Raw genomic sequence first — 12,888 nt, 5'->3', positions numbered from 1 at the left:
TTCTCCACATCACTCATGATTTTATATACCTCTATCATATCCCCCCTTAGTCTCCTCTTTTCCAAGCTGAAGAGTCCTAGCCTCTTTAATCTTTCCTCATATGGGACCCTCTCCAAACCCCCAATCATTTTAGTTGGCCTTTTCTGAACCTTTTCTAGTGCCAGTATATCTTTTTTGAGGTGAGGAGACCACATCTGTACACAGTATTCGAGATGTGGGCGTACCATGGATTTATATAAGGGCAATAATATATTCTCAGTCTTATTCTCTATCCCCTTTTTAATGATTCCTAACATCCTGTTTGCTTTTTTGACCGCCTCTGCACACTGCGTGGACATCTTCAGAGAACTATCCATGATGACTCCAAGATCTTTTTCCTGATTTGTTGTAGCTAAATTAGCCCCCATCATATTGTATGTATAGTTGGGGTTATTTTTTCCAATGTGCATTACTTTACATTTATCCACATTAAATTTCATTTGCCATTTTGTTGCCCAATCACTTAGTTTTGTGAGATCTTTTTGAAGTGCTTCACAGTCTGCTTTGGTCTTAACTATCTTGAGCAGTTTAGTATCATCTGCAAACTTTGCCACCTCACTGTTTACCCCTTTCTCCAGATCATTTATGAATAAATTGAATAGGATTGGTCCTAGGACTGACCCTTGGGGAACACCACTAGTTACCCCTCTCCATTCTGAGAATTTACTATTAATTCCTACCCTTTGTTCCCTGTCCTTTAACCAGTTCTCAGTCCATGAAAGGACCTTCCCTTTTATCCCATGACAACTTAATTTACGTAACAGCCTTTGGTGAGGGACCTTGTCAAAGGCTTTCTGGAAATCTAAGTACACTATGTCCACTGGATCCCCCTTGTCCACATGTTTGTTGACCCCTTCAAAGAACTCTAATAGATTAGTAAGACACAATTTCCCTTTACAGAAACCATGTTGACTATTGCTCAACAGTTTGTTTTTCTATGTGTCTGACAATTTTTATTCTTAACTATTGTTTTGACTAATTTGCCTGGTACCGACTTTAGACTTACTGGTCTGTAATTGCCGGGATCACTTCAAGAGCCCTTTTTAAATATTGGCATTACATTAGCTAACTTCCAGTCATTTGGTACAGAAACCGATTTAAAGGACAGGTTACAAATCTTAGTTAAGAGTTCCGCAACTTCACATTTGAGTTATTTCAGAACTCTTGGGTAAATGCCATCTGGTCCCGGTGACTTGTTAATGTTGAGTTTATCAATTAATTCCAAAACCTCCTCTAGTGACACTTCAATCTGTGACAGTTCCTCAGATTTCTCCGCAATGACTTTATCATCCCCCCTGCTGGTCTCAGTTCAGAGAAGGATCACTTGGGGTACGTAAAGGCCCTTTTCTGGCTTCTTCAATCTTTGTACCCCTCTGTTTCAGAGGGTAAATTCTGGATGGCCCAGGCCACAAACCTACCTCTTCCACAATAGACTGATGGGGGATAAGGCATCCAGGCAGGCTTGTGTGCTGGTCCTTAGCTCTCTCCTCCCACTTCAAACCAAAGCAAAGCAAAACCTTACACCTGGAAAATTGTATCCTGTCTCGGCAGCATTATAAGGAAGGGCAGATCTTGAGGGCATGGCATGGCTGCCCCGGGGATTGGTTTAAGCACCCCCCGTGTGTTACAGGGAATGAGGGGGAGACAGCAGCTCACATTCTGTTTAGAAACAGGGTTAGAGGCAGGCTGTTTTTGATCACCGGTTAGACTCTGTACATGCCACCATTGACAGAAAGCCACTCCCTGTGCTTTGTGTAAAAACAGTGCAAAGTTGCCCTTTGTCATACTAAAATGACCTGTGTTTATAGCATGTTAATTTCCTCAATGAGTGTTTTCATGTGCCAACATTCAGCACATCTCAAGTTACAGAGACAGACAGGTGTCTGATTAGTGGTAATTCTAAATACCCTGGTTTTGGCCTCAAACCAGAAAAATTCAGCCTGGCCACATGCTTCATTGGATTCAGACTTCCAGACTCAGGCCTGGTCTGCAACGAAATTAGGTCATTATAATGACGTCACTCAGGGGTGGGAAAAATCCATCCCCAGGGCCATGCAGTTAAACCAATCTAACTCCCGGTGTAGACAGCGCAAGATCGACAGGAGACTTCTCCCATCAACCCAGCTACCATCTCTTGCGGAGGTGCATTACCTACGCCAACAGGAGAACCTCTGCTGTCCGCATAGGGGGTATCTTCACTGAAGCGCTACAGCCGCTCGACTGCAACAGGACAGCTGTGTCACTGCAGCGTTTTAGCCAAGCCCCCAGTAGAAAGCATCGTTACCTGACTACTCTGAAACGAGGCTGATCTTTTCAATCTAGATAATTGCCCACATCAAAAAATTACTCCACACTTTGGGCTAAGAACTTACAGTTTCACTCCCTTGCTCAGAAGAGGCCAAGGCTGGGAAGAGATCAGGATCTGGGGTTGAGATGGGCTGGCTCGTTGTAACTTGGGGAGCTGGTACTTGTCTTTTTTTAAGAGTCTGCATCTGCTCCTAAATTTGAACATCCGTTTTACAAAACTCAGCCTCCAGCTCTGGTAGTTGCTGAGAAAACCTTGCAAAATGTGATCCAAGTGTAACTGCCCAAGCGATGCCTGCCAGAGTGTGCAGACAGCCTGCAATGGCTCTGGAAGGAATGTGCTGTCCCATTTAGCTCACTCTGGCACTGTGACAATAATTTAAATGTCACTGTTGTTAACTATGTGACTGCTGATCAAAACATGCCAGAGAGGGATGAGCATATTCTGAAAAATTACACAATCTCACGTGAGTTTCTCAGAGAGGCAGGGCTTAATTTGTGGGAGGACCTTGGGAAAGTACCATGACTTTTTCCCCCTCCACCTTGACTGCTGATCAGGATAGATCACTGGGAACAATTAACTAAGCCTTACAACATGCTTGTTTCATAAGTAAATACCACTATCTGCATTTTCATAGATTCCAAGGCCAGAAGGGACACCGTCATCACCCAGCCTGACCACCTCTATAGCACAAGCCATGGAACTGCTCCAGACAAATTCCTAGAGCAGAGCTTTTAGAAGAACGTCTCACCTTGATTTAAGACTTGTCAGGGATGGCGAATCCCCATCTTACATGGGGGAAGCTGAAGCACAGGGAGGTATGCCTGCATTGCACAGAAAGTCAGTGGCAGAACAATAACCCAGGAGGCCTGTCTCCTGGGAAACTGTAAAGCTGAAAGAGATTGAGGAGTGAAAATAAACAGCATATCAGACATGAGATGGCAATTCAATAGGCCAGCAAACATTTGGTCTGAATATGCAGATGCATCACATCATGGGACAAGGAGAGGGAGTAGTCCCTCCCTGCACGCCTGTGGTGTGATTGCACCTGGAGAGTGGTGTCTGAAAGATACTGACAAACTGAAGTGAGCTCAGGCCAGGTCTACGATACAGACTGTATCTGTGCTCAGTGGTGTGAAAAATCCACCCCAATGCGCGACATAGTTACCCCCCTGTAGACAGCGCTATGTTGTGGGGAGAGCTTCCTCCCTCCTAAGCTACCACCTCTCGGGGCGGAGGATTAACTACACTGACAGGAGACGCTCTCCCATCTTCCCGGAAGTGCTCCAATGGCCCTGCAGCAGCACTGCCGCCATAGCACTGTATATGAAGACAAGCCCTCAGAGCAGAGCAGCAAAGCTGATTAGAGAGGGATTGATTTAGGGAGCGAGGTTAACAGGGGGGAATCCCCATGCTATGGGACCTATAGGCATGTATATGCTGCAGCTTGGAGAGAGCTTCCCAGCTCGGGTAGACAGACTTGCACTACCTCTACTTGAGCTAGCAGGCTAAAAACACCCGTGTGGACGTTGTGGCACCCAAGTCCAAGCCCGCCTGACCTCTGGGTCCAAGCGTGGGTGGCTAGCCTGAGCCACCGCCAGTGCCAGACACACTCTCAGCTGCAGTGTAGACATACCAGAAAGGCCCCTCTGGGGAATGCAGCGGTCCCCCTGTAGCAGGCATTTGGGAGCAGGTGAGGGTGAGAAGGGGAGTGGCAGGGGCACTGCTTGTGTGTTGTAATCGCTGCTCGGGGGATGGGACCAGCAGCCCCTGACCAGAGAAGGGCAGCCCCACTGCCCTCCGCCCCGGGGGTTGCATTAGCGAAGAGGGAAGCTGGATGCACGTTAAGCTGAATAGTGGGACTTTATTAAACCCTGTGCACTGCTCTGTGGGTGCAGCTGCCTTGCTTGCAGCCTGGCTCCTCACACACATGCTCTCCTGATGGCCCCTCCATAACAGCCCTCCAGGGAACATGGCCCTCTGACTCCAGTCCACTGATCATGGCACAGGGCAAACAATATTGCTGACCCCAGGACGAATCTGGCTCTGTCAGTGTCATGTAAACAACCGAGTCAGTGGCATGCTAACCAAGGAGAGAAAGGAATACTGTAATGTGGTGCTAGGGGATATAGAACGGGGCAAATAATTTCTTCTGGGTGAACTCCACCCCATTCAGAGGGCCAGTCGAAGGCAGACTTAAGGTGTTGGAATGCCTGGTAGTGTGCAGGCCAGATTTCACCCCCTCTGAATCGCTGGATAGCCAACAAAGCACATATTCCACAGTCTGAATATTGACTATTTCACCTCTGATTTGATCACCCTGCATTTTACCAGGATACCATAGTATCATGCGTCGTTTGTTCTTTGTTGCCCTGCTCACACCTTCCTAGGCTTTGACAGCAGTGAGATCCACTGTAGAAGGATATCTGTGCTCCCGGCCCCTGTTCCTGGCACCGCGCTCTGTAAGGGGCTGCCTTTATCATGGCGCCTGTCCCTGTGGGTCAGCTGACCCGGGCTCGTGTGGCTCGGGCCTTGGGGCTGTCAAATTTCAGTGCAGACCTTTGGGCTCGGGCTGGAGCCTGAGCTCTGAGACCCTCCCCCCGTCGCAGGGTCTCCAAGGCTGGGCTCCAGTCCGAACCCAGACTCCACAGTGCAATTTTATAGCCCTGCAGCTCAGCTGATCCGGGTGAGCTGCAGCCGGGCCACGGGTCTTTTGTTGCAATGTAGAGGTGCCTTCGCACCCAACACCGTGGGTATGCGTGCGTGTTCTGCCATGTGCTGCGCCCGCTCACTGCTGACAGCCGGCCCAGCAGCCTCACTCAGGACGAGCACAGACTCGGCTGGGTGGTGAAGGCTCGGACAGGTTTATTGTCAACGAAGTCCAGTCCTAGCGCCTGGCTCAATGGTTACAGGTACGCTAACACATGTACGCCTGGCTCCCGTCAGCAGCAGAACGTCCTGCTGCCCTTTCGGCCAGACAAAGCTGCTCCTCCTGTGGCTTCTTTCTTATACATAGATACAAACAACTTACGTACCACGCTCTTGTCGTGGTTAGTTACCGACCTACACCTGGTACCTGTGGATTCGAATAAAACATCTCTGTCCATTAGTTTGTCCTCCCGTCCTTGTCTTGCTCGGGGTTGGTGTGTTGCTGTACAATCCCCAGGGATGTGTTTACATGGATACCTGGTACTTAGGGGTACCTGTTTCTTAGTGACACTTGCCATGCCTCTGCCAAGTTCATGTGCCGGACAGCAAACTTGTAAGCAAGTGTTTGCTTTATGACAGCGGCTGCCATTTGCTCAGAGCCTGGCTTTTTGCTGGCTGGTTCAGGCCTCTGGCCCAGCGCTCCAGGCTCTCTGATCACTGATGGGCTGTGTGCCCTGTCACGGAGGCCAGGGCCTAGCAGTGTGCGTCTGTTGCATAACTAGTATGCCCTGATTATTCTTAGACTCACAGACTTTCAGATCAGAAGGGACCAGCTTGATCATCTACTCTGACCTCCTGCACATGGTAGGCCACAGAACTCACCCACCCACTCCTGTAACAGACCCATAATCTCTGGCTGACTTACTGATGTCCTCAAATCATTAAAGACTTTAAGTTACAGAGAATCCACCATTTACACCAGTTCAAACCAGCAAGTGACCGTGCCCCACGCTGGAGTAGAAAGCGCAACCCCTCCCTAGGGTCTCTGCCCTTCTGACCTGAGGGAAAATTCCTTCCCACCCGCAAATATGGCAGTCAGTGAGACCCTGAGCATGGGCATGAGACCCACCAGGCAGACACCTGGGAATGAATTCTCTGTAGTAACTCAGAGCCTGCCTCATCTAGTGTCCCCTCTCTGGCTATCAAAGATATTTGCTAATAGCCGGTGTGGAAGGACCATAAACCATTGTAGGCAGTCTCACTCTACCATCCCTTCCATAACCTTATCAAGCTCAGTCTTGAAACAAGTTAGGTTTTTTGCCTCCACTGCTCCCCTTCGAAGGCTGTTCCAGAACTTCTCTAATAGTTAGAAACCTTTATCTAACTTCAGGCCTAAACTTGATGGCCAGTTTATATCCATTTGTTCCTGTGCCAACATTGGCCCTTAACTTACATAACTTCTCTCCCTCCCTGGTAGTTATCCCTCTGATGTATTTATAGAGCACAATCATATCTTCCCTCAGCCTGCGTTTGGTTAGGCTAAACAAGCCACGTTCCTTAAGTCTTCTCTCATAAGGTAGGTTTTCCATTCCTCTGATCATCCTAGCAGCCCTTCTCTGTACCTGTTCCAGTTGGAATTCTTCTTTCTTAAACATGGGAGACCAGAATTGCACACAATATTCCAGATGAGGTCCCACCAGTGCGTCATATAATGATAATAGCCCTTCTCTCTCTCTACTGGAAATACCTCACCTGATGCACCCTAGGAGTCAATTACCTTGTTTTCATGGACACATCAGATGGACAGCTCATACTCATGCTGTGATCTACCAATGCACCCAGGTCTTTCTCCTCCTCTGTTTGTTTCCAGCTGATGCCTCAGGACTTTTGGAGAGAGAGAGGCATGTGAAGGAGGGGCAGAGCAAAGAGCTGACCCAGTTTTCTGAGTTTTGTATAGGTCCGTGTGATGGGAGAGGGAGGAGGAGGTGGGTAAATCGTGTCAGTGGGAGAGCGCAGAGTAAGGGAGATGAGACCCTTAAGACAGAGCCTTTAGCCCCACCAAAGGGCTTTATTCTGTGCACACGAATCAATTCATCACCTGTGGTGGAAGGAAACAGATGTTTAACAGCTGCACAGCAATGCAGCACAGCTGCTTGGAGCCATACGTACCCTGTGTTCAACTGAACGTTCACGGGAAGCAGCAAAGAATGTAATTACCTCAGCCAGAGTGTAGCTCGGACATGGGTCTAGCACCGCTACTTCCAGTAGAAGTCTAATTTTGTCCTTAGAAGTCTCCAGTCCAAGTACTGATCAAACCCAAGACTGCTGTGCTGTGCGGAGGAGATAATAGGCCCTGTGTGGTGGCTGAACATCTTGGCGGTAGATCAAGGAGCCAGATAAGTTTAGGGCAGCTTGCAGGTAGAGTTGCAGGTAGAGTTGCAGAAGGCAGCATAGACAAGGCATGGCACAGGCACCTCCTCAGATATATAGAGACAGAGCGGAAGAGCCAGAACCTGCTGCTTCTGCTCAGAGAAGAGAGTTTTTTCTAACACATCCCAAAGGAGATGTGCTGCTGATGTGAAATCATTACAGCTCATCTTGTAGTCCAATTCCATGGCAGGACATGTGTTTTAATAGCCTGTGAAACTGCCTCCTTATTTTCCTGACTGTACCCAGAATTGCCACTGGTGACACAGGTAGGACATCCAAGACACTATCAGCAGTACCTGAACAAGATGGGACCACCCACAGGTGCTAGATGCTCCTGTATGAATATTGCCCTGGAAAGAGTTGGAAAGGTTAATGAGTCTAAACATTGGGACTTATGTAAATAGGTTGCAGAACTAGGCTTGAAAGACATGACACCTGCGAGGCTTTGAAATGCCACTTCTGGAGCCCTGTACAGATGTGATCAGAGCTCCAAGTAATGGGAACTGAAGTTACTGTTTCCAGACCAAATTGATCATAGACTGAGCAGAGTCCAGAGAAGCACACAGGTCTCCAAGGACACAGGAATCTGCTGGGTCCATTCTGTGCCATGATCACAGCTTCCTGTTCCAAAACCACAGCCAGGACCTGGTGGTGTCACTTAGCACCAGTAGCTCCACGCTGACAGGGGCACTGCATCAGGCAGTCTTCAAGTCTCTGCCTTTGATCTCCGCATTCACATCTGGGATCATTCCTCAATTTCCACATGGTCCTACTGTCACCAGCCTTTGCCAGCCCAGCTCCCGCCCAATTTAGAAAACAGCATTTTTGTTCGAAGTCAGGCCCCGGAGGGAGCAGTTCTGAAGCAGCCAGGTTCCCCAAGATCATCAGTAATGCCTGCCATTTTGTTACTCTGTAGCCCTCCGCAGTGGTAGTTTGAGGTAAGGGATTTTCTCTTTCTAGACGTCAGCCTCTTTGCTGATGGAATGTTTCCACGCTGTGGATGATTTGGATCATGCATCTGTTTTTCTCTGCCCTTTTTACTGAAGGCATCTTGTCTCATGGATGGTGGTGGTGCCATCCCTCTGAGACAGTGCAGTGACTGCATGGGAGTCAGTTGCAAAGTCCCCTGTGATGATCCTACAGGACTGATTGAGTGTGGCCATACTGGGGGCACTCAGCAATTGAGTAACACATGACAAGACTCGTTTCACAGGTGTTTTGGGGTCAGCTCCTCATTTTGTATTGGCCACTTTCTGGAGTACACAATTCTTAGAGCTCACTTTCTTTTTCAACTTCTTGATGTGCTCTTGAATGTCAACATTCCATCTAATGTGACCCCTAGGTACAGTGGATATTCCTAGTGCTTGAGGATTGTACCATTCCATGATATCTAGAGTTTTTGCTTGGCCTGACCATGTTTCAGGTGAAAGGCACATACTTGGGTCTTGCTAGGGTTGGCATTCAGGAACTATGTGAGATAATATTTTCCAAATATACTCAGGGAACCAGTTAGAATGTGCTCAGTGTCCTCAAACCTTTCTGCTTGGGTAGCGATGCAAAGATCATCTGCATAAATGAATCTTCACACATCAGGGAATTCTCATGGGTCCCCCTCCCCCAAGAAAAGAGGTGCACCCATTCTTATTTCCAGTGAGTGAGACATGGCAGCTCGGGGGATAGTGATGGAGCCTCCCAGGCACTGCCCGGGACATGTCTGAAAAGCCCTTATGTTAAAAGGAACTAGAGGTGTGGAAGGGAGTTTTACCCTCACTCCCTTGTCTCACCACGAGAAGGAGGAATGAGCAGCCACAGGGAATGAGCCATGAGCACTGCATCATCCCCACAGAGGAGATTTAAAGGAGGATGCCAAGCAAATGGAAATGAGGTTTTGCTTCTGTGACTCTGCAGCTCTGTGAGAGTAAATTACCCCCTGCTTCCTTTCTGCTCCAGCACTGCTGGTACCAGGCAATTACAATCATTATCTGCTAGAGCAGTACTGAGTGGTGACAGCAGCCAGACCCTGCTCCTTTCCCTTCTACCATCACAGCCATTCTCCTCCTGTACACCAGCACATGGGCTCGTGCTTCTCAACTTGCTATGGCCCAGACACTAGGCAGAACGTGGTGACAAGGATCTGAAACAAGGCAGATAAGAAAATGAACCCAGAAGGAAATAGGAATGATGTGAAGTTTTCTTCCCCGTGTAAATAACATTTACCGCGGCCTCTTAATGCTCATGATTCCGGGTTTCAGATTTTAGTAATTTTATTACCTTAAAACTGAGCTAATAAGGTGCATCGGGATGCTGGTGAGTGTGTCACTCTAGAAACACGTGCTGTTCTTACTCCAGTCAAATCACAGAGCTGGGCAGCTCCTGCTGAACAATCCTGTGGCTACTTGGTTGCATCTTTCAGTAATTTTGTTTTGGCTGCATTCATATCCCTTTTCTGTTTGCTTTCCATGAACCTTGTGTTGAGCAACTTTATTGGCAAGAACATCACAGTAACGGGGAGTCTGAGAGAATAGTCACAGGGTGTGAATTTTTAACCTTGAACCCAACTATTCATGTTCATCCAATCAGGGAACAGAATCAATAAAATGTGACCCGTGAATCCAATTAAAAATAACCAACACCTCTCAGATTTTGGATCTGAAATATTTGCAGCAAGCTGCTTGCACACAATCTATGGGCTGTCAATTAATAACGAATAAAAAACAGAAAGTATGTAAGCTGCTTGCAGGCCATTTCTGAACAACAACAGAGTCTAGGAACATAGGAATTGCCAGTTTGAATCGGATCTGAGGTCCATCTAGTCCAGTGTTTTATCTCTGACAACAGCCAGCACCAGATGCTTAAGAGGAAAAGCATAGGAACCCCACAGTAACAGATGTGGGTAAACTGGTCCCCTCACAGGTCTCATTCTGGTCTCTAATAGTAAGATACTGGCTTAACCCTGAAGCTTGGAGTCTAGTATCCCTTCCACACTTTTTGTTATAATTAATGACAACTCTGGATATTCTTGTGATCCATATAAATGTCCAGTTGCTTTATGAATCTTACGAGGTAATTGGTCTCAATAACATCCTGTGGCCATGAGTTCCACTGTCTAATTACACATTGTGTGAATAGGTATTTCTTTGTATCAGTTTTGAATTTACCCCCTTTTGGTTTAATTGACTGTCCCCTTGTTCTTTTGTTAGGAGACAGGAAGAACAAAAATCTCCCAATCTTCCTTCTCTAGACCATTTATTATTTTATATGCTTCTGACATGTCACCTCTTATTAGTCTCCTGGCTAGCTAAGCAACTGCAGTCTTTCCAATCTATCCTTCTCTGAACACTTCCCCCTCATTCCCCCCCCCCCGCCCCTCTAATTCTGCTGTATCCTTCTGAGTGGGGTGACCAACACTGCACATGCTGTCCAGGTGAGGGAGTACCATTCAGTTTTATGTAATGGCATTATAATACTTTCTCCAGTCTCCATCCCATTCCCTATGCTTCCTAACATCTCTTTTGACCAGCTAAATTAGTGGAATAAATTACTCTCTGAATTATTTACTCCACCATATTAACTAGTTTATGTTAGTAAAGCATTTGGAAGGGTAAGGTGCAAGCTAAGTGTTATGTATAAATCAACTTTATTTACCTCAATAATATCCTGCAGCAGTGAGTTCCAGGGGTTAGTTATATGCTGCAGAACAAACAAATTGCTTTTTTGTTGTTTGAAATGCGCTGCCATTAAAGTCACAGAAGAGAGAACCAAGAGGACAAAGGAACTCTGGGCTTTGGATCAGGCCCAAAGAAGGAAGTGTTTGGCTTAATTTTAGGGAGGGGACTATGTTTGTGATTTTTCAGCTTCAGAGCCACAGATATGGGGCTTGATTCTCAATAGTAAGATGCAGGGCTGGATTTACACCTTATGCGCCCCTAGGCACAACATCTTCAGCGCTCCCCTACACACAGTTTTGGAGAGGTAAGGTGTCCCTAGAACGCCGGCGCCCCTAGGGACGGGCCTACTGTGCCTAATTGGAAATCCAGCCCTGTTAAGATGTTGCAGGGAAAGCTGGCACCTGTCTAAAGCAAGAGATAAATCTCTGTGAGCTGGCTGGGGGTGTAACACACTGTCTCTCTTTCCCCAGGTAAACGGCAGCGATGGCATGTTTAAATATGAGGAGATTGTCCTGGAAAGGGTAAGTGCGATGTTGGTGCTTTCCAAGGCGGTGTCGCTCTGAGCGCTGTGGGTCACGATGTGGGTTTGCTGATGCAGGAGAGCAAAGCATCAGCACAGGCTGATCACTCCCAGGTTGAAAAGCAGGATTTTCCCGTGCACCACAGTCGTCCCCCCCCCCCCAGCAATCTCCCACCCGCTCACCCCGCTGGCCGCCTGGCACATGCAGCACATAGGATGCATGGGGTCTCTCACACACGTCTGCTCACGCACAAGTAGGTGGAATCTCTGTCTCCCACACACACAAGATGGAGAGTAGCTAGGGTCAGAAATCAGCAAACAGGCACATGAAGTCAGCTGTACCCTTTTCTGCCCTGTCAGCTCGTTGCGTATCACTTCAAGGTATTAATCACGGGGATATTAACCAGCAGAGACAGGTTTTCTAGTAAACTGGGTTGGAACGGGGGGAATTTCTGCCTGGGCCTTCTCCTTGTCTCTCTGTGAGCTACTGACAACGCAGGGCTGATGGCATATACTGTACAGACAAGAGCTAAAATTAGCTCCCACACAGGAGCTTGTACTAGGATGAGCTGGGACTTTCAGCAGAACGTGTATCTCTGCTGCACATTAATTCCTTACATCCTCTGGGCGGGTGAGTCAGGCATTGCTACAGGTCCTGCGTGGGAGGGCAAGTACTCCGTCCTGGAGCCCGTGCCGCGGTGAGCCAGGGAGGGGACTTTCCCTGTGACTCCAGATGGGAAGAGAGGCTGTCCTTGGGCAAGGCAGGCAGAGGGCTGGGCAGGCTCAAGGGGGAGCGGTTTTCTCAGCTCCCTAGAGTGTCAAACAAAGGGCCAGAATCTGCTCTCAGACATACAGGGAGCTCTGCAGAAGGCCACGGGATCTGCACACCAAGGCCAGAATGCTGAGCTCTATAGCATGGTTGTATGAAACTGCCCCCTTCCTGCACCATGAGGGGCTCACCCCAGGCTCCAGGAGCCAGGGCCAGCTCCAGCATTTTTGCCGCCCCAAGCGGTGGGTGGGGGGGAGCCGCGATCGGCGGCACTTCGGCGGCAGCTTTACCGCCGCCGCTTTATTCTTCAGCGGCAATTCGGTGGCGGGTCCTTCCCTCCTGGAGCCGGCCCTGCTAGGAGCATAAGGATAAGAGCGGAGCCCCTGCCTCCCCCGGCACACTGATATGTTGCATGTGAGAAAGCAAGTGGCTTATTTTGATGGTGCTTTCGGCGCTGAGGTGGCCAGGGTGCCAGCCTGTGCAGGTCTCTGCACCGCAGACCAATGAC

At 48.3% G+C, this 12,888-nt stretch overlaps 1 protein-coding gene across 5 annotated transcripts in view; it reads left to right on the top strand.

Annotated features, from left to right (window-relative positions):
• Positions 1-12,888, top strand: part of DLG3 (discs large MAGUK scaffold protein 3) — a 169,684-nt gene that overhangs the window by 77,760 nt on the left and 79,036 nt on the right. For all 5 annotated transcript variants that reach the window (XM_045030734.1, XM_045030735.1, XM_045030733.1 and 2 more), the window contains one exon: positions 11,562-11,612. In XM_045030734.1, the coding sequence (XP_044886669.1) occupies positions 11,562-11,612 (51 nt within the window). The remainder of the gene's footprint in view (positions 1-11,561; positions 11,613-12,888) is intronic.

Source organism: Mauremys mutica, chromosome 9, assembly GCF_020497125.1.
Source record: "Mauremys mutica isolate MM-2020 ecotype Southern chromosome 9, ASM2049712v1, whole genome shotgun sequence".
Lineage (NCBI taxonomy): Eukaryota > Metazoa > Chordata > Testudines > Geoemydidae > Mauremys > Mauremys mutica.
Note: the sequence above shows the minus strand (reverse complement) of the source record. Positions and strands in the feature narration are given on the sequence as shown.